The 27,896-nt window shown below is 41.9% G+C and overlaps 1 protein-coding gene across 1 annotated transcript; it reads left to right on the top strand.

Annotated features, from left to right (window-relative positions):
• The first annotated feature begins 230 nt into the window (after positions 1-230).
• Positions 231-22,812, top strand: LOC103177745 (usherin-like). Its single transcript, XM_007892058.2, has 11 exons — positions 231-269; positions 1,119-1,273; positions 6,048-6,251; positions 9,518-9,757; positions 13,204-13,417; positions 15,991-16,170; positions 16,759-16,841; positions 17,472-17,560; positions 18,304-18,431; positions 20,381-20,609; positions 22,482-22,812. The coding sequence occupies exons 1-11, from the start codon at positions 231-233 to the stop codon at positions 22,610-22,612; spliced, it is 1,692 nt and encodes a 563-aa protein (XP_007890249.2). The 3' UTR covers positions 22,613-22,812.
• The last annotated feature ends 5,084 nt before the right edge of the window (positions 22,813-27,896 follow it).

Here is a 27,896-nt window from a genome sequence, read left to right as displayed (position 1 = left end):
AATTTAAGAGGAAACGCAGATACTTACATAAGAGAGAAGGGAATAAATAGATCAACATCAACAAATTTTACAGTTAAATCCACCTTTCATGTCAGAAGCATGTCCCGAGGTGCTGGGCAGTTGAGGGTTTGCATCCGAGCTGGGGGTTGAATTCCAGGGGGACTGGGAGGGTGCAGGGGATTGGAGGTGGGTGGTGGTGTGCTAAGGAGGATAGGGATGTTAGGGGAAAGATGACCGAATGTGTGGTCAACGAAGAATGTCTTGGAAGGGTATGAAGGGAGGTTGGGGGAGGAAGAAAGTTAGATTAAGTGGAGGCTCATGTGACATGCAAACACTGGCATAAATCATAAATGAGTTGGCCAAATGGCCTGTTTCAATTCTGTAGATTCTATGAATTAATCTTTTATATATAATTACTCCAATGGAGGCAATGTGGATGCTGGGTATGATTCCATGGATCCTGGCAATTTACCATCATTATCATTATTAATGCTGTTATGATTAATGTTCCTCCAACTTTTCCTTCCAGGCTCCAAATACACCATCTCAGATCCTTCTCCCCATACTCTCATATTAAGTACTCCCTATAATATTTCATTTTGAAATTCAGATTTTGTATCATGGATTCACATTTAATACAATTAATTCTGTTCATGGGTGCTCTATTTTCCACTCCATTGACTCCCCACTCCCCGAATCTTGCTTTGGCCTGATCTGTTTTCGTTTTCAAATCCCTTCATACCCTGGCACCTCCCTACCTCTCCGACCTGATTAGCCCCAATCCACAACCCGATGCTTCTGCACGACTGGCTCCGGCATTCTGTATGTCCCCGTGCCCTCCGTTCAACCAGTGGTGACCACACTTTCAGCCACTACACCCCGAAACTTTGGAACACCCATCCTCTGTCTCTCTACCTTGTCCCTTCCTTCCCCATCTTCAGGTCACACCTGAAGACTTTCCTATTCAACTGTGCCTATGTCACCACCCCCTCCTCCCAGCTCAGTGTCGTGCTCCGCTACTGTCAAGTGCTCTGGGACACTACCCTGCGTGAGGGGCGCTATATTGTTGCAAGTTGTTGTTCATTCATACAGTAACTTCTACACTGTTTTTTTTCTAGGAAGGACTTCTTTACCTAGCCCTATTTGGTGGCAACATCTTTGCAATTTATGCCACTGAAGATGACCCTGGCCAGCTGATATACCTGTACACTGTAAACGAAAGCCTCTCTGATGCACAGTGGCACACCATATTGCTGAATTTCACAGGAAAATTGTGAGTACACTCAGGTTGACAGAACAGTAGATCGAAGTGAAGTGATTGTAACTTTTGGTCAATGACTCTAGAGCACCAAAATAGTTTCTTCACTAGATTATCAGTTTGAAATTCTTAAATGTAATTTTTTGTTTAAAAATGATTTTTTGGAGGATTTTGTTGGGATAATACCAAAGATTATGTGATTCAGAAATAAAATCTATGAAATGGATGAGTGAGTTCCCAACGGGTAATTGTCTTGTTTAGTGTGATACTGAGCAGTTATGGTAGGCAGTGCTCTTTTAAGTTTAGAGTAATAGTTTGTTAATTGGAGGAAAGCAGAAGATTTACACTATATCTAGCTGTGCTGCATAAATTGCTTGAATGTGGAATGTTTTATTTCTCATACTGGCTGCCCAAAGTGGAAAAATGTTCCTTTTTCCCAGCAATAGCAACACTCAACTTGATGAATGTCAAAATGTACAATACACAATGCAATATGCTTTACATTCATGTAGCACCTTTATGTCAGGTAGACATTGCAAAGCACTTCACAGTGCTGGATGAGTACCCGAGCTGATGATGGGAGTCAAGGTCGTAGATAGAGGAAAGATGACCAAAAACTTGGTCAAAGAGCTGTGTCTTGAGACAACAACAACAAATTAAATTTGTATTGCGCCTTTCACATCAGGAGGATGTCCAAGGCGCTGGACAGTCAGAGATCTGCAACCAAGCTGGTGGTTGGCTTCAGGAGGGGTGGAGGGCAGGAAGGGTAGGGGTAGAAGGGTGACCGAAAGCACGGTCAAAGAGGAGGGTCTTGAGACAGGTCTTGAAAGAGGCAAGTGAGGGGGCAAGGTGGAGGGACTGTGGGATGGCGTTCCAGAGGGTGGGGCAGAGAGGCTGATGGTCTGCCCACAAATGGTGGGGCGCGCAAGGTGGGTGATGTGAAGCAGGCCAGAGCCTGCTGAGCAGAGAGAACAGACAGGTTGGTAGGGGTTTAGGAGGTCAGAGAGATAGGGAGGAGTGAGGCCGTGAAGAGCTTTGAAGGTGAGAACCAGGATCTTTAACTGTATCCTCTGTATGATGGGAAGCCAGTGGAGTTGGGTGAAGATGGGGTTGATAGGTCACAGAGCCTGGTGCGGGAGAGGACACGGGTTGCAGAGTTCTGGATGATCTGCAGTCTGAGGAGGGAGTTGGGATGCTGACAAGCAGGGAGTTTCCGTAGTCGAGCCTGGATGTTATGAACATGCAGATGAGGGTCTCGGTGGCCTGCGGTGTGAGACAGTGGGGTAGCCGGGCGATGTTTCAGAGGTGGGGAAAGGTGAAGCGGGTCATGGCACGGATGTGGGGGAATGAAGGATAGTTGAGGGTTGAACAGACACCAAGGTTCCATATTGGCTCAGCGAGGTGTAGAGTGCATCCATGTAGGGTAATGCTGTGATTGGAGCCAACAGGAGGGCCTCAGCTCAACTATGCCAATTCTCTCCTTGTCAGGCTTCCCAACTCTTCCCTCCACAGGCTGCAGATTGTCCAGAATTCTGAGGCTCGTGTCCTCTCCCATACCAGGCTCCGGGACCCCATCACTCCCACCCTCGCCCGGCTCCAATGACTCCCCATCCCCAGAGGATAGCATTCAAACCCTTGTCCTCACTTTCATGGCCCTCCATGGCCTTGCTCCTTCCTACCTCTGTGACCTGCTGAGCCAATATCAACCTGTCCACTCCCTCCGCTCAGCAGGTTGTGGCCTGCTCCACGTCTCCCACCCGGCACGCCTCACCATCAGCGGTCAGGCCTTTAGCCTTTCTGCCCCCACCCTTTCGAACTCCATCCCACAGTCCCTTCGCCTAACCCCCTCCCTTGCTCATCTCAAAACCCTCCTCTTCAACCGAGCCTTCAGGCACCCTCCTACCCTCCATGCCTTCCACCCTCCATGATCCCGACCCCCAGCTCATGTCGAAATCCCTGACTGTGTAATTTTGTATTGTATTGTTGACATTCAACTGGAGAAAGGTAGCCATCATCCAGGATTTGATGTCCGACAGGCAGTCTGTGAGGACAACAGTGGTCTGGAGTTGAGGGTGGAGACGGATAAGTAGAGGTAGAGATGTGTCTTAAATGAGGGGATGGGATAAATCAGAGGGACTCCAAGATTGAGTTCCAGAGAGCGGGGTCAGAATGGCTAAAAGTCCACCAGTTAATGGTGGGACAGGCAGGTGTTGACAGCACAAATTAAAGAAAATTCTACTGTTCCAAATTATGTAGCATCCCTGTCAAGACTGTTGAGAGATCCAATGGTACTCAGTGCTTCTTTAGATATCCACCACTGTTCCCTGTCAGATATCTAGTTCAGTGACCGTTGTGTCGTTTTTGTTGACAATATTGAACACAATAAATGTACAAAAGGTGGAATAGAGAATAAGAAAAAACGCAAGTATAGTTACCTGCAGTGACTTAACAACGGATGCTCCTGTTAAAATCCAGACAAAATGCCGCGCTGTTCACTGCTGAATGTACTCACTCGTGCGTTCTGTGCTCGAGAGGCTTCAGAATAGAGTTGGGAGGAGTCAAATTGTGACTGACTGACAGCAGACTCCAGCCATTCACAAGTGATTGATTGACAGCTAAGCTGTTTGTGAATGGGTGGAGTGCCCATCGATTCACAAATGGTTGAAGGCTGTCAATCACCTTGTAGCCACCACTAATTGGACCCCTTCCCATCCAATGGCAATGGCAATGGTAATCCGGTTAACATTGGACGCCGCTTAAGATGGACAAAACGTCCGCCCCAATGTTTCTGATTATCTGGCATCCAGTGTATATTACAGTTTCTAACTGGATTTCAGTAATGGCTCAGCCAGACTAACAACGTTGCCACATTACACCTGAATGGATGTTACTTTTCTTAGTATGTTTAAACTTCCTAAAATCACTACTTTCTGCAGGAGGTGGAAATTTTGTTCACCACATATTATGTCAATCCATTTCTGAATTGTCTTACTATCTTACATTCCCAGCTGCACCATTGATTATAGAAACTATTCTTGTCTTGTATTGCCATATGTGTCTGCATTGAATTTATAGATCGATATATTTGCTGATCTTCTCTAGTTCCTTTTTCATAAGTTGTAATCACTTAAGATAGCCACATCAATAATAGTACATTTACAATCTAGTTGATTTATTATGATATTATCTGCTTTGTTACAGACTATTGTTCTATCTGTATATACTATACCAGATTATTGTGGTGTTATTTTTTGATGTCACTTTTGCTAGTTAATGTTCATACCAGTCAATAAATTGTCCAGTGAAATATTTAGCTACATTATTATGTTAATAATAATAATCCTTGCATTTGATGTAGCGCTGTATCATGTCTTCAAGATGTCTCAAAACGGTTCACAGAATATACTGTGACGTGAATTGACTGTATATTATGTTAAATCAGAAACTGATTGTGCTAGCGCTGAACATGATGACAATATGTGATCCACAGTTTCTGGTGCTTCATGGTATATTCAACATTTTGGATCAATGTTTCTCTTTAAGATCTTATTTTCATAATAATGGATAGTAATAGCTTAATCTTGTTCTTTCATTTCTCTTGAAAATTGGCCATGCATGATTTTCTTCTCCCATTTGTTTTTTTCAACCAGATATTATTTTCTTTTTAAAGACAATTTTCATTTTTTTGGGTTCAGATGAGCTACTTTCTGTTTCTTTTTGATGGATGTCATATTCTTGTTTGTTCTAGATTACAGAAAATTTATTTTTCTGGTTTCCATGTTTTTCTATCATTTTATACTGTCATCGGGATTTGTTCTGATGTATTCAGCTAAACCTACAATTGCTGATTTGTAAGATGCTTCAAATTCAATCGGTCTTGCTCCTCATTCTTTGTTTGGTATTTAAATACTTGGAACATCAGCATTTATATCGTGTAGGCCATGAATGGTCAACAGTTTTTGCATTTTTCTATTGATATTTTTGTAGATGTTTGATCATCCAATTTTATTATCGTTATTGGAAAAATTGTCAACCTTGGTTGTATGATCTTATAACAGGATAACCACAATTTGCAATAGTATAATGACAATACTATCAATACTTGCATTTGATAGAGACCTTAGGGCCTATAACGTCGACATGTCTCAAAATGCATCACCAGGAATTACTGTCAATTGCTTTTTCGAGGCAAACACAACAGACATTTATTCCTGTATAGCTTTTCCTTATTATTTGTTCCCTCCATGATCCTCCCCGTCTAGGGTGGACAGGGTGGGCAGGACATGCACATGTGTGTCTAAGGGCAAGTAGCCTGCGACTACATTAGCTTGCCAGAAACTCATGCAGATGAGTTCCTGCATATTGCAGTAGGCAGCGTCTAATGATGTTTCATCAAGCCAATAGAAGCGCATGTGTTGATGCCTTGGACATATGTCAATTTTTAAATTAGAAAATGAAAAGAAGATTGCAGATTGTGGTTTGAAGTTAAGTACGTTTACACAGAGAAAAATAGCAACATCTCAATTTCTAAGTATTCCAAGACACCGTCCAGCATGAAGGGTACTATATAAATACAAGATGTTGTTGTTGTATTGAAGGATTTATTGTACTTCCGATTGCAATAATTTCTTTGCCTGCTATTCCAGAGGAAGCTGAGCGAATTGATGTATGGTGGGACTGCTTGTGTTAAAACAAACTGCTGGAAAGGGTCCACATTGCTAGAAGTGTTAAATTAACCTAGATTACCTTTGGGCTTTTAGTTTTATGACATTTTAATTCTGTCTTTCAGTGCCATCTTGCAGGTCAATGATCATGCTACTGTGTCCAGCCGTAAAGAGTATGCTGTTCCGACCATTAGGCTGGCCCAGGAAGGACTCTTTGCCTTTGTTGGAGGTGGCAGTGCTGACATCATACGTGTGATTGGATCAGACCACCGATTCCCTGGCACTGAATCTTTCAAAGGTGATATCAGGGAAATCAAGATTAACTCAAAGTAAGTCCCATCTCAGACACTTAGGTCTGAAAAAACAAGAGATGCAGATGAGGATGATTACACTATCTGACAAACCTTAAAACACAAACATTATAGAGTCAAGCTATGCAATGACGATGGGTAAAATTTCACTTGGGACCATATTTTCACCTGTGGAGTCCTGTAGCTCAGTGGTTAGAGCACTCGCTTTGCAAGTGAGAGACTTGAGTTCAATTCCAGGCAGGGCGAAACCTTGGGCAAGTTTCCTTACTCCACACTCCTAATAATAATCCCTCCAAAAAAACAAAACAATAATAAATTGGTCATTTTCAATCCATGACTGTTTGTGGGACATTGCTTCGCGCAATTGGCTGCCGCGTTCGCTCACAAATATACAGTCAATTCACTTTACAATGTGTTCTATGAAGCGCTTTGGGATGTCCTCCCGACGTGAAAAGCGCTATATCAAATGCAAGGATTATTATTATTATTATATTTACTCTATTAAAGTCACATTTCAGAGTGCTCAGAATTTGCCAACTTGTTGAATTCATTTTTAAACTTTCAGAACGGTTCTTCAAAAGTTCTTAAAAGAACTTACAGAAAAACGGCTTCAAAATTAAAGACTGTATTTAAATACAGATTTGAGAAATTCTAGATGCTCTGAAGTGTTCTGATAATAAGTTAAATCTACACTAGGGTAGAATTTTACCCTATAGGTATGATAGGGCTCTACTGCAAGAAGAATAGGTCACCAAGAAGGATGGTTGAGCCCAGGACGTTGGTCTCTTTTGAGCTGGATACTGTAATGGGAGGATAGTAGGATGGGTGTTCTGGAAGGAAGTGATCAAATGAGTTGAAAGACTTTCTCCAACTACTGTCCCATCTCCAACCTCCCTTTCCTTTCCAAGGTCTTGGAAAAAGCCATTGCTTCCCAGCTTTGCTCTTTCTTCTCCCGCAACTCCCTTCACGAACCCCTTCAACCGGGTTTCCGTGCCGCCCACAGCACAGAAGCAGCTTTGGTCAAAGTGACAAACGACATTTTGTCCATCTGCGACCAGGGTTCCCTCTGCTTCCTTATCCTCCTTGACCTCTCTGCTGCCTTCAATACCTCATACACGCATTCATAACATTCAGGCTTGACTACAGAAACTCCCTGCTTGTCGGCCTCCCCAATGCTTCCCTCCATAAGCTGCAGATCAACCAGAACTTTGCAGTCCATGTCCACTCTCGAAACCAGGCTCTACGACCCTATCACCCCCATCCTCGCCCAACTCCACTGGCTTCCCATTACACAGAAGATACAGTTCAAGATCCTGGTCCTCACCTTCAAAGCCCTCCATGGTCTTGCTTCCCCCTACCACTGCAACCTCCTAAACCCCTACCAACCTGCCCCCTCCCTCCTCTCAGGGACTCCGGCCTGCCTCACCTCCCCTGGCTCGTCTGTCCCATCATTGGCGGGCGGACCATCTGCCACTCTACCCTCACCCTCTGGAACTCCATCCTGCAGACCCTCCGCATGCCTCCTCCCTTGCCTCCTTCAAGACCCATCTCAAGACCTTCCTCTTCAACCGTACCTTCAGTCACCCTCCTTCCCCCCTACCCTCTATCCTCCCAGCCCGGGTCCAAAACACTGAGTGGCCAGTGCCTTGGCATGTCCACCCGACATGAAAGGCGCTATACAAATGTAATTTTGTTGTTGTTTTTCATCTGAACCTCTCTTGTGATCTGTGGCTTTGGGTACAGTTATCCTCTCACAATGCTTAATATCTGAATTAGTTTCACCCACAAAATACACAGTCAATACACTTTACAGTATATCAAGTGAAGCTTGTTGACATGTCTCAATAACAACTTGCATTTATATAAAGACCTTCACGCCAGACGCCAAACACTTAACAATGGCAGAGCTTGATGCCGAGCCAGGGGGAGGGGAAAGGTGACTGTAGGCAAGGTCAAAGAGGAAGGTCATCAAGCACAACCTGAAAATAAGAAGAGAGGGGCCAAGATGAAGGGATTGAAGCCAATCAAGTTTGAAAAGGATGGGGAACAGAGGTACAGAGTACAGATAAGGCACTATATGAAATGCAAGGATTATTATTATTATTATCATCTCCGTCCATTGTGTTTCATTCGTAAAAATATCTTCAATGTCATAGCCCTAATCTGACAGTTTTCATCCAGCAGCCTGATATTTAATCAATGATAATAAACAAATCTACCTGTATTACGAATATTTAGTAATCACCTTCCAGTCAGTGTCTCTCCATTCTACCAGTTCAGGCATTGACTGGTGCCTATGTAGGTACCTGTTGAGACCTTCACCAAGTACCCATCCTTCAAGTGTAACCCTTCAACCTTTGCTAGCACCTGTTTGTATACTTACTCCTATTAAATACTTGTTAAATCACCTCCTCGTAAAGATGACTTGCAGTGTAACAAGCTGGTTTTGTTGTTTACAACATGGATATTTCTGTTGCCATATGGAAAGGTTGCATGCTCAGCATGTTTTGATGGTTGAAGCAATCTGTTATAACCTCATGGGAAAGAGCCAAGTCTACCCTATTACAAAGAGTAAATAAATCAATTCCAACACCTTATGCAAACAATGTATGTGATGGAATTTCACCTGGGTCGAGATTTCTCTATTAAATGCAGCATGTTTCAATGTGCAGAATTGACAAATTATTAACTTCAGCTTTTACTTTGAAATCCATTTTATGTGGTTCTTAAGAGAACTTTACAGAAACCTGGCTTCAAAGTTAAAGACTTTTTTTTAAAGAAATTGACAATTTCTGGACCCTCTGAAATGTTACATTAATAGAGTAAATCTAGGCCAGTGGAAATTCTATCCATCAATGTGCAAACAGATTAATATGAATTACAAATATTACTAAAAATTTCAGGCATATATGATTGAATAATACTACTAATCCTTACATTTGATATACCTATTTCACATTAGGAGAATATCTTAAAGCACTTCACAGGATATACTGTCAAGTGTAGTGTTTCTTGTTGTAGGAAAGTGTGAGAGTCAATTTGCCAAAACAATGTTCCACAAATAGCCAAAAAGTCAAAAATGTCAAATTTTATTTGGGGGGCAGACACCTGGAGAGACTCCTTTTTATTTTCAAATAGTTCCATGAAATTTTAACATAAACCTAAACAGGCAGATAGATCCTCAGTTTAACATCTCATCTGAACATCTTATACAATACCCACTTATTTTCCTGTCCGCTGCTTCCTAGTCTACAATATCTCCATGACTCTTGTGTTTGTAACAGATTTGTGGATTACTACAAGCCATCTATTTTAATGTCCGCACGGAGCATCTCCTCAGCTGGCGTTTCACCTCCTCCCACCCAGGCAGCTCCACTCCCGATTGTCTCGCTCCTTCCTCATACATCAAGCTGTTCTCCTTTGGACCTCCTCATTGATCCAGCTGGAGTCCAAATGGGGCTGAACTACGAAAGCTTTCTGCAGTACCATGTAGACGCCACATTGCAGAGGCATCTTTTATCCAGGTATGTGACAAACAAATGACCAAGTAAATGTCAAAAAAAAAAGAAGGTTTTAGTAGATATATTTTGATCAATGACTGGAGGGCTTCAATTTAAGGTAAGTAGCAAATGGACAAATGGGGAGGTTAGGGGAACTATTTTCATGCACACCAGTTAGGATATGGAATGCCCTACTGAGGTTGGTAGTTTAAGCAGTATCCATATTAGCTTTCAAAGAAAACTAGATTCATATCTAAAAGGAGGAAACTACAGGTGTATGGGAAAAGGCCAGGTAAATGGACTGATAGAAATGCTCTTTAAAGGAGCAAGCATAGACATAATGGTCCGAATGGCCTTCTGGACTATCATTTTCTATGGTTCTGCTCTTCTAATCCGGTCACCTCTTTGGAAGAACAATATTTTGAAATTTGCAAAGAACTTGTGTTTCAGTAACAACACTGGATTACACACCACTGGTGATTTTTTCAGCTTAATGTTCTTCTCACCTGATCATAAACAGCCAAAATAGTCACAATGATATCACAAATAGAGGTGAGAGATGAAAAGTCACATAGTGCACGTTTCAGCCTTTAATTTACTATCATTAGTGTAATATTCCCATTGTATTATCCATCCATTTGAAGGAGCTAGATTCTCTTTGATCCATATTTCACCCTTTGGCAGATAAATATTTATCAGGTTTTGCACAGAATCAAAGAACGAAAATGTATTTTTGAACACATTTATTCAAAACATGACTGCTTTAGGCTTTCAAACATCTGAACCCCTTCACAATTTGTAACAGACTCATTTTGCATTGATCAAATAGATCAAAATGTTCCTTGTCAACTATGTTTGTGGCTTTTTTAAAAATCCTTTCCAAAGTAATGAGGTTTTTTTAAAAAATCCTTTCCAAAGTAACGAGCTAAGGAAGATAGCTGTTTTTTTTACATAGATCAAAGACTCATTGGAAGGAAATCAGGTTAGATTTGCACATTATGGTTAATCATCATAAATAAATGCATTTAAGCTTATATCTGTATTTTATCACTGTATGATTATGAAAATAGATCTCATGAATAACAATAATCTGAGCTACAGGTGCATTGAACATAAAAGGGCATTCATTCCTATGTTTGTTCTATCCATTGATTGCAAAACCAGCAAATGACATTAGTAAATCTCCCTTCGAGCCCAAGGCCAAATATCCGAGGAATGCTTTCAGATTGGCCTGTCCCCTCAAGGGAAATGGAAACACTGGCAATGGTGATAAAAAATGCATCAGAGAAAACAATTCTTATAAAGTACTTTAAGGAAATCACGAGGTTAAAATTACAACTTGTGTGGGTAGAAATTCCACCTGGGTCTAGATATAATTTATTGACTAATTTTATTGGGTGACTGTTGACCAGGACACCATAGGATACTCCTTTCCCTTTCTGAATAGTACAATGGGGTCTTCAGACAGATGTGATCTTGTTTTAATGTCTCATCCAAAGGATGGAACCTCTAACAATGCAGCATACTATTGCAGTCTCATCTTAGATTACGTGAGTTCCAAATCCCAATTTGGGGCTTGAACATCAGCTGTTCACCATATATATAAATGACTTGGATGAAGGAATAGAAGGTTTTCTATCCAAATTTGCAGACGACATTAAGCTAGGAGGCTCAGTAAATTGTGTAGATGGGAGTAGGAAGTTACAAAGGAACTTAGACAGATTAAGTGTGTGGACAAAGCTGTGACAGATGGAATTCAATGCAGGGAAGTATGAGGTCATCCACTATGGACCGAAAAAAATAAAGCAGAATATTTTCTTAATGGGGAGAAATTAAAAACTGTGGAGGAGCAAAGGGATTCCACAAATCACTAAAAACTAGTTCCCAGCTGCAAAAGGTAATCAAAAAGGTGAATGGAATGTTTGCCTTTATAATAAAAATAATAATAATCCTTGCATTTAATATAGCGCTTTTCACATCTTCTAGACATCCCAAAGCGCTTCACAGAATATACTGTAAAGTGAATTGACTGTATATTTGTGGGCGAACGCGGCAGCCAATTGCGCACAGCAATGTCCCACAAACAGTCACAGATTGAAAATGACCAATTTATTGTTTTTGTTTTGGAGGGATTATTATTAGGCTCTGTGTGGAGTAAGGAAACTTGCCCAAGGTTTCGCCCTGCCTGGAATTGAACTCGGGTCTCTCGCTTGCAAAGAGGCCTTATCTCAAGAGGCCTGGAATACAAAGGGGAAGAAATGATGCTTCAGCTGTATAGAGCATTAGTCAGACCCCATCTGGAGTACTGCATTCAGTTTTGGGTACCACACTCAGGAAAGATATATTGGCCCTGGAGGGGTGCAGCGCAGGTTCACCAGAATGTTACCAGGGCTAAAAGGGTTAAGTTATGAGGAAAGGCTGTGTAAACTTAGATTGTATTCCCTTGAGTTTAGAAGGTTGAGGGGTGATTTGATTGAGGTATTTAAGATGATGGAGGGATTTGATAGGGTCCATACGGAGAAGCTATTTCCTCTGGTGGGGGAATCCAAAACAAGGGGCATAGTCTTAATATTAGAACCAGGCCATTTAAGAGTGAAATCAGGAAGCATTTTTTCACTCAAAGGGTGGTAGAAATCTGGAATTCTCCCCCAAAAGACCGTGGATGTTGGATCCATCCACACCTTCAAGAGTGAGGTTGGTAGATTTTTGGGTTAGGGTATTAAGGGATATGGGAAGAAAGCGGGAATTGGAATTGAAAGGATTAGTTGAGGTACAGGTCAGCCATGATCTAATTAAATGGTAGAACAGGCTCGAAGGGTTGAATGGCCTCCTTCAGTTCCTATGTTCCTAACCTACAACCTTCTGACTCAGAAGCGAGAATGCTACCAGCTGAGCCAGGCTGACACTATCCTACAAAGCCTGTAGCTAACATATTTAGCTTTTCGTCCATAAAATATATAAGAAGTCAATTCACTTTATTCTGTGAAGGGCTTTGAAACGTCTCAAAGAATTGGTAAAGCACTATATCAAATATAAGGATTATTATTATTTTAATGTGTTATGGAATATCCTAGTCTACAGTTCAGTCTTCTCAATCAGGAAGATGTGAACAAAATTCTACATCAATCCAAAATCATCTGCATGAACTTTCCCTCACGGTACCTCATCCCTACAGTGCTCTGTTTCTTGTTTGAATAAGTTCAAATGCAGAGTGAACACCACCTGCTAAACCATTTATGTCAGCCTAGAATAGATCTTCAAAATCTTTAGGCACCACATGCACAATTTCTCCAGATGTTTCTATACTCTCAGCAATCATTAACGCTATCTATAAAACATCTGTCCTCATTAATGGGTCACTTTGGCTGCAAGCACAGTATTGTTAGACCATCTGGTAGATAAACATCAAACCCAACTTGATGGATGATTCTTGATAATGTTTTTAATGACTTTAGTTTTTTTTCTCTTAGTTTCATTATTTCGATGAAGTTCCGAACACACGCAGCAGATGGCATCCTGTGTTTTGTGGCTGACTCTTTGACTGATCCTCGGGCTTACGTTGCCCTCTATTTGGTTGATGGTTACATCGAGTTTAAAGTTTCGACAGAAAAGGCGGATGCTCAGACTTTCACTGTGTTGAGTATTATTACCAAATTCCGCTATAACAATGGACAGTGGTGGGAGGTGAGTGCAATGCAACCACCAAACAACCAACAGGTGCTTTCTGTATCAATTTACTACCTGTAGACTTGCTTGTCGGGTTTTCAGAGGAACTTGCCTGAAAAATCAGTGTTCCACAGGAATTCTGTTTCATTACAACAACAAAACTTGCACTTATGTAGTGCCCTTCACGTGGGGTAGCGTCCCAGAGCGCTTGACAGTGGGGGAGTCTGACTCTGACAAGGGGGAGAGGGGGGGAGGGGACCGTAATCATGATCAAAAAGGAAGGTCTTTAGGTGGGATTTGAAAGGTGAGGAAGGGGGCAGGGCAGAAGGGATTGAGGGAGAGTTCCAGAGTTTCGGGATGTAGTGGCTGAAGGCACCGCCACTAATGGTGGAGCGGAAGGGACGAGGGACTGGAGGCTGGAGCCAGCTGAGCGGAGATGGAGTGGGTGGTAAGCAGATCGGATGGGTAGGGAGGTGTGAGGGCATGAAGGGATTTGAAAACGAGAGTGAGGATCTTGAAATCGATCCATTCGGTAATTGGGAGCCAGCGGAGCCTGGCAAGGACTGGTAATCTAATGGTCTTACAGCAAGTACTCCAGCATTCTCGCACACACAGATACACCACTTTGCAGTAAATCCTGTGAAGTGCTTTGTGACATCTCAAATATATAAGGCTCTGTATCAAATGCAAGGATTATTATCCCCACAGTTACCTGTACTACACCTCCTCCCACTTCATCTCCTGTAAAGATTCCGTTCCCTTTTCCCAGTTTCTCTGCCTCTGCTGCGTCTGCTCTGACGATGCCACCTTTCACACCAGAGCAGCTGAAACGTCTTCCTTTTTCCTCAACTGAGGATGCTTATCCACTGTGGTAGGCAGGGCCCTTGACCGTGTCTGCCCTATTTCCCGCAACTCTGCCCTCACCCTTTACCCCTCTTCACAGAACCGTGATGGGGTCCCCTAGTCCTCACCTTCCAACCCACCAGCCTCAACATCCAAAAAATAATTCTCTGCCATTTCTGGCACCTCCAGCATGATCCAACCACTAAGCATATCTTTCCCTCTAAGCACTCTGAGACGCCGTCCGGCGTGGAGGGCGCTATATAAATCCAAGTTGTTTTTGTTGTTCCCTCCCCTCCCTTCTCAGCATTCCGAAGGGACCTTTCTCTCCAATGACTCCCTGGTTCATTCCTCCATCACCACCAACAGTTGCTCTCCTTCCCCCGGCACTTTCACATGCCAGCGCAGGAGGTGGAATACCTGTCCTTTCACCTCCTCCCACACTACTATCCAGGGCCTCAAACACAGATTTCAAGTGAGACAGTGATTTACGTGCATTACCACCAATGTAGTTCACTGCATTCGCTGCTCACGATGTGGTCTCCTCTACATTGGGGAGACAAAACACAGATTGGGCGATCGATTTGCTGAACATCTCTGTTCTATCCGCAAGCACAACCCTAAGCTTCCAGTTTCTTACCATTTCAACGCTCCCTCCCACTTGCACTCTGACCTCTCCATAGAATCGTAAAATAAAAATGTAAGTATACTATCAGATTTTATCCAATTTTGACTGCACTTTTTCTAGTAATAACAAACAAATAAAGTTGTTGCCAATAGAATCGATCACAATCAGCAATTTTAGGGATTTTTCTTTTGTATGAGATTTCACATCTATTTGTGACTGTCATTACTACAGAGTGTTGCAATTTCCTTTATTTGATTTAAACCTTTTATTGGAGTTTGAATAAATAATCCATCCATTTGATATAGGGCCTATAAAATCGAAACATCTCAAAGTGCTACATAAGAAATTACTGTCAAGTGGAGTAACTGTGTACTTACAGACAAACATGGCAGTCAGTTTTGTGCACAGCAACAATAATAATAATAATCCTTGCATTTGATATACATCATATTGATATCTCAAAGAGCTTCACAGTATACAATATACTGAGTATTTGTGGGTGAAACGCAGCAGTCAATTGTGCACAGCAATGTCCCACATACATTGTGGATTGAATAATCACATTTTTTGGGAGGAGGGTCTATTACTCCTGGAAAACAATCCGCCAATCGACTAACAACTGGGTTCTTACTTATTGCTAGGTAAACAGTGGGGAACCTGGGAATCGAACCCCGGTTTTCTCACTTTTCTTTGTATTTTCAATTTGTATACTATCTTTCATGTCAGGAGGATGTCCCAAGGCACTGGACAGTCAGGGATCTGCACCCGAGCTGGTGGTTGGTATTAGGAGGGGTGGAGGGTAGGGGTAGGAGGGTGACCGAAGGCACGGTGTAAGAGGAAGGTCTTGAAGGAGGCAAGGGAGTGGGCGAGCCGGAGGAACTGTGGCAAGCATGCTGACCACTATGCTACGGGACTCCGCATGTGTCTGTGAGCTCCAAATCCCAAGATAAAATCCAGCAATATACTGTGACCTCAAAGTCTTAAAGTGGGGCTTGAACCCTCAACCTTCTGGCCCAGAGGTGGGTGTTTTCTTTTTGATTTGTTGGTGAGATAGGTGTGAATTGCTGAAGAACATACAGGGCATAAACTCATGATTTAATATATTTTTCTCATCACTTCCCAGATCCTGGTGTTGAGGATTAATGATTTCCTAGCCATTGTGAACACAGAACGGCGAGATTACACCAATAATAAGGCTAGCTCGTCACGGGTGACCTATATCCGGCTGCAAGGATCTCAGATAACACCTTTCTATGTTGGAGGTGTTCCACGTAATTTATTCCAACAACTGCAAGGCTGTCAGGTAATGATAGGCATTCAGATCACCAAACATAGCCAGCACCAAGGTTAATTTGAAACCAGTTAACAGGACCATTTAACAATTAAGGAATGGCTGGTTTCATTAAATTATCAGCAAATATACTAAACTACCTTGAGTACAGCAAATTGATGCCAACATAAGACAGCAGGGAACAAGAAAAGACCATTTCTATTAATCCTCTTCCTTTCACCAGCCACAAATAATGTGCTTTCTTCATATAGAACACTTTTTTTTCACTTTCTTCTTAACCCCACCAAAGTTTTTCAAATTAAAATTTCAGAATATCTATATCTAGCATAACAACATGTTACTGATCAGAAAATGCTGGTACAAATGGTGAACCAGCTACTCTAATGCCCCTGCTATACTGAAAGAGCAATGTGAGATTGCTCAGAACAGTGAAAGATGGCATATCATATCACTCAATGTATCACTCGCCAGTACTGAACGAGAGTATGACTTTAACTCAAATCCAGAAGTGGGTCTTGAACAGACAACCTTCTGACCCAGTAATAATTTGATATAACTGTAACTATTGATATAGTCATTTTTAACTTATATGCTTATTAGTTACCAAGTGGATTCCAGGGATGTATTCAGAAGCTGGAAATCAGTGCGAATCAAGACATTCCAGCAGTGAACTTCCTTCTATTGTAAGTTTTAACACTTAATTCAAGCACTCCGAGATGTCACCTGGCATGAAGGGCGCTACTTAAATGCAAGTTCTTGTTGTTGTTAATTCTTTTACAATTACGAGTTAACCCCCCTACCTGCTCCCTCTCCCATTCGTGTGAATTTCAGGTGAGGGCAGGATTGTACTTGGCTATGAAAGTATGCATAGTGAAATAGCTGGCCAATAATCTCTTATCACTCACTTGGGCAGACTATTGGAGGGCAAATCACACCAGTGCTTGCCCGACTCCGCCACTACCTCACCCCTCAGGCCGCTGAAACTCTTGTTCATGCCTTCATCACCTCAGGCTCAACTATGAAAACACTCTGCTTGTCGGCCTTCCTAACTCCTCCCTCCACAGGCTGCAGATAATCCAGAACTCTGCAGCCCGTGTCCTCTCCCACACCAAACTCTGTGACCTCCTTATGAACCCATAATCTTCTAACTCAGAGGCATGAGTGCTACCAACTGAGCTGGCAACTAACAATGATATCACCAACACCCAAGAAGTTTTGAGACAGCCCAATAAAGATGTCCTTAAAATGTTAGTGATAAAACCCAGCACAAGAAAACTATTTTTAATTATCTTTACTGTTTATTATATTTTCAGGACCTCAGAGGTAGCAGTGGGAACAGGGCCTTGTTTTACTGCAGTAACTGAAGGTGCTTTTTTCCAGGGCCATGGATACATCCATTTAGGTAATTTTTTTTGTTGCACTGCAGTAGGGAAATAAACTATTTGGATTTCTATAATATCTTAGCAGATGAAAACATCCCAGAGCACTTCACAGGTAATTGCTGTTTTATGTAGTGACTGTGGATTTGTAGATCAATGTGTACGCAGGAAGCTTCACAAACAGTCATAAGGTGAATGACCAATTTGTCTGTTGGCTAAGAGACTGGGAGAAATTACCTTTTTGTTTCCAATTGTGTCAAGGGATTGTTGATGTTCACTTGAACAAGCAGACAGGATCTTGGTTTTACATCTCATCTGACAATGCAACACTGCCCAAGTGCTGAACACAATGGCAGTCTAGATTATCAGTTCAACATCCTGGTGTGGAGCAATTGGCCTCAGCATCAGCAGACAATGAGAGTATATTGCCATACCCCCACCCCAATGCCGCCTCATTTGAATAGTCTGCTAACACTGACAAATGTTCGAAATACTGGAGAGAGACTTCCACCAATGGAACCTTACCTCAGAAGAAAAGCAGTCAAACAGCATCAGGGTTAAGGAAAAGTAAAGCTAGATATAAAAAAGGGGCTATTGTGTCCCCAGTGATGGCTACATTGGAAACAATTCAAGGGACAGTCTGATGGTTTCAGCTGCCCCTTACATATTAAGATATGAATCTGGTTTTAATAGGAGAGGAACATGTGGTCCATTGTGATTTCTTTCACTAGTATACTGATGTGCGGACGCCAATTTTGTCTTGCAGGGAAATTTGCTGCCAATGATGTTACTATTTCTCTCTCCATTAAAACTCATCAAAGAAGTGGTTTACTTCTGCAGTTGTTGGAGCCCTCTAGTGACAAAGAACTGTCAGTAGGATTCCAGGAAGGACAGGTGAGAACCTGCTAGCCAGAGCTTAGCACAATTTATAACAATGGCATATTTGCTTACTATTAACAAAAACAGACAAGTATGCAAGCTAAGGCTACTTACAGCATTGATGTGTACAGCACACATGGTGAAGAAATGGAGTTTAAAAAAAGTTACAAACTTTTGTTAAGTTAAATGAGTAGTGGTGTGCTGATAGTGCACTAGTTGGAATGCTGTTGTATAGAACACAGTATGACATTTCCAGTTTCCTATATGGCAAGTGTCTGGTCTTAGATGTGTCATTGGAAGGCAGCACAGATTGGAGGCTAGGTGCTTCCTCACTGAAGGGCAGGTTATACTGTGATAATCAACCGGCAGCTACTGCAGATGGATGATAATAATAATGTCATAATAGTCTTTGCATTTGAATATAGACCTCCTAATGCCCCAAAGAGCTTGACAGTGAATTGCTGGTAAGTGTATTGACTTCATTTATAGATCATCACACTAGCCATTTATACATCGTAATGTCCAAAATGGAACCATGAAGTGAAATGACTAACTTAACTGGAGGACTGTTGACTAGGACACTGGGAGAACCCCTCTTCTGTTGTGAGATACAACAATAGATGAAAGGGACTTTTATATGTTATTAATTAGAAAGCAAGACATATGAGGAAGATCGGAGTATACAGAAATATGTTTGGGTTTGTCATAGTAGCTAATACAGTACAGAGCAAATACAACCTCTTAAAAACAAAGAAAAGGTAATGGAGGAAAACAAGATGTTTTCTTTCAACATAGTCTTCGCTATAGGAAGTGAGTTATGACCTTTTCATTAGTTGAAGGAGTAATACTTGATAGTAATACTAGGCATAATATGATAGAAACCTGGAGTGCTTGAATATTTCTAAAGCAAAAGTACCTATGCTGACAGTAATTCATCTCATCTTCCACTCTGCATTTCTGGGGGCAGCAGAAAAGCATGAAAACTTCCTTTTGATCTTCCACTCCCTTTCTCTCAACTCCCACTCCCTACTCGGATCCCAAATCATTATTGTTAAGAAACTTGCAATGTCCTCCCAATGTAAACAGTGCTATCTAAATGTAGGTTGAATTGCAGTGTGTAATTAATGTGTCACTCTGATAGTTCGACCAAGTCAAACTTTACTGATTTATGGCCCCATTGGCTGAAAACTGTTTATTTGTTTTTAGTTTTGTCCATTTATTTGCTAATTTTCTCCCCAATGGTATATGCTTCTGCCCCTCACCTCTGTATACTGGAGTGCAGTTCCAAGGGTGAGAGAGTTATGGAGTGAGCATCCTCTGGGGTAATATATGTTATCGATGATCAATGGGTAAAGAAGAAGGCTCACACTAACATGGTTGCAGCTCAGGTACTTAAGACCTCACAAGATTACAAGATTAGTTTAGATGAATAAGCCCTTCGGCCCAACAGATCTTATCGCTTCGGAATATCTATCTTACTGTTCTCACATCAAAGCGTCAAGCTGTTTTTTTAAAATGCTGCCAGTGGCTTTTTCAATCCCATTTAACATTTTATGCATCTCTATTTAGTCCCCTCTGATTTGTCTTCCTTTAAGACTGAAGAGCCCTAGCCTATCTAATCATTAAGTGCATGTCAGAATTGCCCACATCTGTTAACCACTGGCAAGTAAAGGCAACGTTCATTTAAATATTTCTTAATTAATGACTGGAGCAGGTTGTCAGGTAGGTTGGGTAAGGCATTAATTTAGGAATCAGCTTGACACTGTGATGGAAGAAGGGAGGGTGAGTATTCTGGAAGGATAAGAGCAAATGGACCGAAGGGCTTCTTCATCCGAACCAATCACAGTTCACATAACATCCGTACTATAACATAGTTGTTATTATTAGTTCTACAATTACCGAATGAATGCTTTTGCTTAGTGAGGTTGTCACAATTTGTAACTTGCCTGTTTATTTCCACACAGATTGCTGTCAGCATGTCTTACAATCTCAGTCCACTTCCCGAGATCAAATTCTCACTGCTCAACCCATACAGGATCTGTGACAACAAGCCTCACAGCATTGAGGTCCGACTGCTTGAAAATGTGGGGCTTGAGATACGTGTGGATACAAGTATTCTGCTAGCCTCACCCATGCCTGCGGCTTTCTTCAAAGAAATAATGGACATGGATGTGTATTTTGGTGGAGCACCAGGTAATAAAACAAAACGCTCTTAACATTTTAATGGTTTCCATAACGGGGAGAACATGGGACAAGTTGGTAGGATCGGTCAGCATATCTTTTCAGGAAAGAAAACTAGCAATTTCATAGCGCCTTATCATATCAGAGAGTCTCAAAGTGCTTTACAGTAATTACAGTTAAGTGTAGTGACTGGTTTTCTAAGCAACATGGCAACCACTTTGTATGCAGGTGGTCTCACAGTTATGATTTGAGGGATTTTTTTTCTCTGGTGGATTGTTGACCCGGACACCGGAAGAAATTCCCTTTTCTTTCAATTAGTATCATGCAATACGACTTGAAAGTTCTGAATAAGCAAGACAGGCAAATAGTTTAATATCTCAGTTGGCAGATTGCTTTTTGGGGGTAATAACGCCTTCAAAAAAAATAATAATTTGGCCACTCAATCAACATCTGTTTGTGGGACACTGCTGTGCGCAACTAGCTGCCTCATTTCGCCCACAAATTTAGTCAATTCACTTTACTGTATATTTTGTGAAGAGTTTTAGATGTCTTGAAGATGTGATAATAATAATAATAATAATAATAATCCTTGCTGCAAGGATTATTATTATAAGTGTCAGCACAGATTATGAGCTCACAACCTTGTGCGACTAAAAGAGCCAAGCTCATGTAACAAGGCTTATATCCAGTCTAGAGGAATAAGATGATTGTCTCTAGCTACATGCAAGGTGCTTTTGATGCATGCTTACAATGGAACAATACTGTTATAAATCAATATTACCAGTCATATCTGGCAGCTTGTGAAAATATTACCCTCCTAAGGATCCTGCATTATTCGTGATGAGCAATGAAATAGATTGGGGAGCACCGAGCAGGGAGCGTCAACAATGTTGATTTGAAAAGATAATACTTTAGGTGGACTTTGAAAGCAGAGAAAAATAAAGCACGATGAAAACATTTAAGGAAGAGAATTCCAGAGGGTAGACATGTCATGGATGAAGGAGGCAGCAAAGCAGACAGATATTGTAACTAATTCTTCTGTTTCATGCAGCACCTTTCATGACAGCAGGTTGTCTCAAAGCACTTCATATTATTTACTGTAAAGTTGTATTTTCTACACAATGTAACTGCTATTTTGCACATAGCAACGTTCCAGAATAGCTATTGAGGGGAATGACCGATTTTATTTGGGGGAAATGTTGGCCATAAAATTGGGAGAAACTCCCTACTCTTTTTGACTACTGTCATGGGAACTTTAACATCCACTTAAACAGGCAGACGGCCTCAGTTTAATTCTCATGCAAAGTACAAAACCGACAACGATACAATACTCCCCCAGCATGGTGTTGGAGTATCAACCTAGACTGTTTGTTCAAAGTCCCGAAGTGGGGCTTGAACCCACAACACATGACTCAGAGCAGAAAGTGCTACCAGTCTGACATCTGGAAAGGAGTTACCCAAAGTACAATACGATACAAATTATGTTTGTGTAGTGCTTTTCACGTCAGGAGGACATCCCAAGTCACTGGGACATACAGTTTAAAAGAAACCAGACGGTAAAACAAAACACCAAGATTGCTGAGTGGCTCCATAAGCAGGAATGAGCAGCACTTGAGGGAGGTTAATATTGAAGCCAGAGGGTGGCAGAAATTGGCCGGAGCCAAAACAGGATGGTTTAATTTATCTTAACATTCAGATGTTAAGAGCAATGATTTGATGTCAAGACAGCAATGGTCCTAGAGTTGAAGGTGGAGGGAGGGAGGTAGAAAGTTGTGTGTTATCAGCACAAATATGAACAGCAAAAAGTTGATCCAATGCCTGTGGGTGATGAACCAAGGGGGAAGCACAATGTACACTTCACAATACATTTCTTTGTCTTTTCAGGTCAGCATAGTCCAGCAAAAAGCCGTGGCTTCACCGGATGCATATTATCCATGTTTATTAACGGAAAGGAAACTTCATTTCTTTCTGGTTCTTTAGAAAGAATCAATGTCTCCAGAGGATGTCCCAGTTAGACTAGCGGGTGTTAGATTTGTAGGAACACTGGTCAACATCTTAAAATGGATTACAATAGTGATTTTTACGTGACAGACTGATCTCATTTTGCTTCATTCATGGAGTGAGTCTTTTTTCTGTAGGATGTCCTATCCCTCTGTGTACACAGGAGTAATAGTATAATAATAATATGCAAATAAAGGATTTTTTTCACGCATGCACCAAATCGTATTTGTTTTTAAATAATCCTGAAAAGTTAAAATGCATATTAAAATAATCCTGATATTACATACACAACACTCATCCTGGCATGTGCAGCAAAATTCAAATTCAGTGCCCCTTACAAATTCAAAAACATTGCCCTCTAGTTCAAAATCATTACCCCTTAGCAATTCAAAATTATTATCCTTTAGCATGCAAGAGGGAGAAAGGAATAGAGGAGTATGGGATAGGGGATTAGGAGGGATGGCGATTCATATGGATTATAAACACTGGCATGGATGAGTTGCGCCAATTGTCCTGTTTCTGTACCATATCATTCTGTGTAATTCCGTACAAAACTTAATCTAAAGATGTCAATACTTGAAATGCCAGGGTTAGTGCTTCACTGAGTTGAATTAAGTCAGCCCCAAAGGTTGAATTTGTGCTGTCCTGCTCAACAGAGGCAGAAATAATTAGATACCCCCCCACCGATCATTGATTCCTTTGCTGCAGCAGACACTCTACACAGAAAGCTGTTCACCCCTCTCTGGTCAGTTCTTGATGTGCACCAAATGCCTTTTCACTCCAAAGGAGATATATTGACATAGTATTGCAGTTCATATTTTTGCTTGTAAAGAATTGATTCTAAGTATCTTTCAATATAATTCTAATTGTCAAATATTTAACATTTACTGTTGCATCTTATCTTGCTTAAAGATTAGAAATTAACCTAGTTAATGGAATTATCCAAAAGGACATTAACATTTACAACCATTCCTATATTATTCATCTAATCACATGTTCATCAGTGCCCTGAAATATAATGAACCTTCTTTTCCATAGTTCACCCGCAATGAGTTTTAATGAGCTTTTAGTGCACGCCAATGGAAGTTTAGGAAACAATTTCCCTCACCTCCAAATGATAGAACCATCACTCAATCAATGGATTGTCTTCGAGCTGTGGGCAGGATGGTGGCAATCCTCTCGTACTTTCCCTGCTGATCAGGAAGCTCGCAGAGTTCTTGGTACCTGGTATCCACCGAGTGAGAGCTCAAACTTGCTTTTGTCAGATGTCAAATGACCGACTAGTGACAATGCTCCTGGGTGTGTGGGGTGGGGTGGGCGGGGGGGGCGGCAGTAAGTGGGGTCTCCTTGGAACTGAACTGACTCAAAGTGATAGGCTTGCAACAGATGTTTATCAGGTCAACCCTCTGTGGCGGTCACGGTAGTCTGGTTTCTGAGCCATGTGGGTCCACAGTACTCCAGAACACTGTGAATGACAGGCCAGCCAGTCTGATTCTTTGGTAGGACTTGGAGGAGCAGAGGGTTTGTGATTATTTAACTGGTCATAAAATCTACTGTCCTTTCGCAGCAGGGGGTGCTAATAAGAATCTTACATTATAAATGCTCACTGTCAAAATCCATCATTAGCTCACACAGTTAAAGTTAATTTACTGACCAGATAACAGGAACTTAGCCGCAGAGGTCAACATATTTACTGACATTTACGGAATCCCCCATTCTTTGAATAAACACTGGAGGGGTGGGGGGAACTTAAGGGAAATAGGAGATTATATTTTAAAAAAAGCAACCTCCATAGCAGACTCGAGGATTAAATGATCTCGTTCCATTCTGAAAATTTCCGTTTCAATGCATATTTTCCTCTCCATTTTTACGTTCGCACTTCTGCTGAAAATATATGTTATGTCTGGTTTGATTTTTTGCTTGCCCTTTTGTATTTCCCAATTTGCAAATGCTATCCGGGCTCTGATTTTCTACAGTTGAATGTGAACAAGACTGAGGCCCTCCTGATTGGGTCACGCCTCCACCTCTGCACCTCAGGCTCTGGCAGCATCAACCTCCATGGTTGCACACTACAACTCACCAAGACAGTCAGGAACCTAGGGGTCTTGTTCAACCCTCAACTGTCTTTTCTTCTCCATATCCAACCCATGACCCGCTCTGCCTTCCCTCACCTTCGTAACATCGCTCGAATCCGCCACTACCTCACCCCTCAGGCCACTGAAACTCTTGTTCATGCCTTCGTCACCTCCAGGCTCGAATGTGCAAATGCTCTGCTTGTCGGCCTTCCCAACTCCTCTCTCCACAGGCTGCAGATAATCCAGAACTCTGCAGCCCGTGTCCTCTCCCGCACCAAACTCCGTGACCCCATCTCCCCCATTCTCGCCCGACTCCATTGGCTCCCTATCCTTCAGAGGATCCAGTTCAAGATCCTGGTCCTTGCATACAAAGCCCTCCATTGCCTCGCCCCCTCCTTCACATCCTTGAAGTCCCACTTCAAAACTCTCCTCTCCTCTTCAACCAAGGTCACCGCCCTTCCTCTCCCCTCCCTTCTCACTGCCTGACCCCAGCTCGGGTCTGAAATGCTGTACTTTGTCCAGCGCCTTGGGACATCCTCCCAACGTGAAAGGTGCTATACAAATGTAATCTTGTCGTTGTTGTTGTTGATGAAAATGTTTGAGCAAGAGCAATTTCCATTGTAGGAATCTGAAACCAGTATGATCAGTGTTTTAATAAAAGGTGGAAAAAAATACAAATTTGGCCTCCATCAGATGTAGGCTTACACTATGTTTCTGTTGTGGATCTCTCATTCCATACTTTTATTCAGAACATGTAATACAGGATGCTCTGCAGACCACTGGGCATTGAGGGGAATGTGAAGAATTAATTGCTCAGTGAACCTTGCTGTGTAAACCTTACTGAGCAGTGCCAATTGATCATGTAGTGTCCTGTTAATCGATAAGAAGCAAATGCGGCTGCAATACTTATTTTACTTCTTTTTTGCTCAGGTCTCTAACTGTATTTTTTGAACAGTGGGATCTCTGTGGTTCATTTCAGAAACTGTGCACAGACCAGTTCCCAGATCGCTTTTCCGGGGGTAATAATTGCTTCCAAAAAAAGATAATAAATTGGTTACTCAATCCACATTAGTTTGTGGGACTCTGCTGTGCGCAATTGGCTGCCGCATTTCGCCCACAAAATATATAGTCAATCCAATTCACTTTACAGTATATTCTGTGAAGCGCTTTGAGACGTCTCGAAGACATAATAAGGCGCTTTATCAAATGCAAGGATTATTATTATTATTTCAACTGGGATTCTGGGGGTCAAATCTCAAACCATGAGTGTAAACTAATCAACCTTTACACATGGGAGCATCTTACTCTCCAAATACACAATTTACATTTAGATAGCACCTCGACATCAGAAGGACATCTCAAAGTGCATCACACTGCTGGCTGGGTTCCAAACCAACAAGATGGAAGTTGAGGGAAAGATGTACATACTTGAAATTGACTTTGAATGTGCGGAGGGAGGATGAGCCACAAGATTTGGGGATAAGTATGTTAATAACCCATAATAATAAACTTCACATTTGATAGACGTTCTCCTTACAACAGGAGGACATCTCAAAGTGCTTAACAAGATATACTTTAAAGTTCAGTGACTGTATTTTGCAGATAAAAAGTCTTGTAATTCAGTCACTGTTATCAGTACAAGCTAAGGTTCCTTAAATCTCTATACTTCCTTAAAAAAAACATACAGTAGAACCTCACCTTTTGGGTATCTCGGTGATCCTACCAATTCACTCTCTCAGAACATATTTTCATGGCTGCTCCTTTTTTGATTTGAAACAAGCTGATGGTCACCAAATCCACATAAAGATATGAAAAAAACATTTTAAAAAGTACTGCTGATGTATTTTGTCAAGGAAGCGACCAGTAAGCTTGACGTACAAAATTCATTTTACTGAAATTAATCCAAATCACTACATTCCTAGAACAATACATCAAATACCAGAATAAACTATGTAACAGATCATAATTCATCTTGGAGATAATAAAACTGATCCCAAAGATTACAGTGTTCACACAAGCAAGCATTCGAGGCAACTCCTTATTACCTAGCCAAGCTTTCTCTACCACGATAGCTCACATGTCACAATAAAGTCACTTGGAGTACACTGCAACAAAAACATCTGCTGTTACATAGTCTGAGTGCATCCAGGGCACTTGTCACAAATGTTCCTTTTGACTGATCTGAAGTTGCACGTAACCAAACACACAGTGGCACAGTGGATTCAAACCAAAAAATGGCAAAACGTAGTAACAGTGACAGAATACATAACCCCAACCCCTGTCTCAACAGTGATAACAGAAAATATGAAAGCGGCAAACTCATTGACACAAGGTAAAACAATAACATGTGTATTGTAGAAGGGTACACAATGAAAAACTGATAGATATTCCTGCAGAATATTGTTTATACAACACCAGGCCAAATTGTTATAATTTGTTATACCTACTGCAATGTTTCAATACATCTGCACATGTCATGTGAACCAAGTATCTACTTATAAAATGATACGAATATTCTGCTGAAGTTCCAACTCAACGTCAGCAAGACCGAGGCCCTCCTGATTGGCTCGCACCATCGCCTCCGCACCTCGGGCGCTGGCAGCATCAGCCTCCACAGCTGCACACTCAACCTCACTAAGCCAGTCAGGAACCTGGGTATCTTGTTTGACCCTGAACTGTCCTTTCTCCCCCACATCCGCGCCATGACCAGCACTGCCTACCACCATCTCCGCGAAATTGCAAGACTCCGCCACTGCCTCACCCCTCAGGCTGCCCAAACCCTCACTCACGGATTCGTCACCTCAAGGCTCGATTACGGGAACTTTTTCCTCATCGGCCTTCCCAACTCTTCCCTTCACAAGCTGCAGATCATCCAAACCTCTGCAGCTCGTGTACTCTCACGCACCAGGCTCCACGACCCCATCACTCCCATCCTTGCTCGATTCCACTGGCTCCCCATCCCCCAGTAGATCGAGTTCAAGATCCTCGTCCTCACTTTCAAAGTCATCCATGCCCTTGCCCCTCCTACCTCTCTGACCTGCTGACTTCCTACCAACCTGCCCGCTCCCTCCGTTCATCAGGCTCCAACCTGCTCCATGTCTCCCGCCCTACCATCAGTAGCCGGGCTTTCAGCCTCTCTGCCCCCACACTCTGGAACTCCATCCCATGGTCCCTTCGCCTCACTTCCTCCCTTGCCTCCTTGAAGGACGGTCTCAAGACCCTC

Source organism: Callorhinchus milii, unplaced genomic scaffold, assembly GCF_018977255.1.
Source record: "Callorhinchus milii isolate IMCB2004 unplaced genomic scaffold, IMCB_Cmil_1.0 Scaffold1, whole genome shotgun sequence".
Classification (NCBI taxonomy): domain Eukaryota; kingdom Metazoa; phylum Chordata; class Chondrichthyes; order Chimaeriformes; family Callorhinchidae; genus Callorhinchus; species Callorhinchus milii.
The sequence above is the reverse complement of the archived record's forward strand: the minus strand, read 5'-3'. Positions and strand labels throughout refer to the sequence as shown.

Excerpts from the sequence above, each read along its gene's own strand:
- LOC103177745 (XM_007892058.2), top strand. The coding sequence starts at position 231 with ATGACCGAATGTGTGGTCAACGAAGAATGTCTTGGAAGG. Across the intron at positions 16,171-16,758 it reads AACAACTGCAAGGCTGTCAG|TTACCAAGTGGATTCCAGGG; the intron begins GTAATGATAGGC and ends TATGCTTATTAG. Across the intron at positions 16,842-17,471 it reads GCAGTGAACTTCCTTCTATT|GACCTCAGAGGTAGCAGTGG; the intron begins GTAAGTTTTAAC and ends TTATATTTTCAG.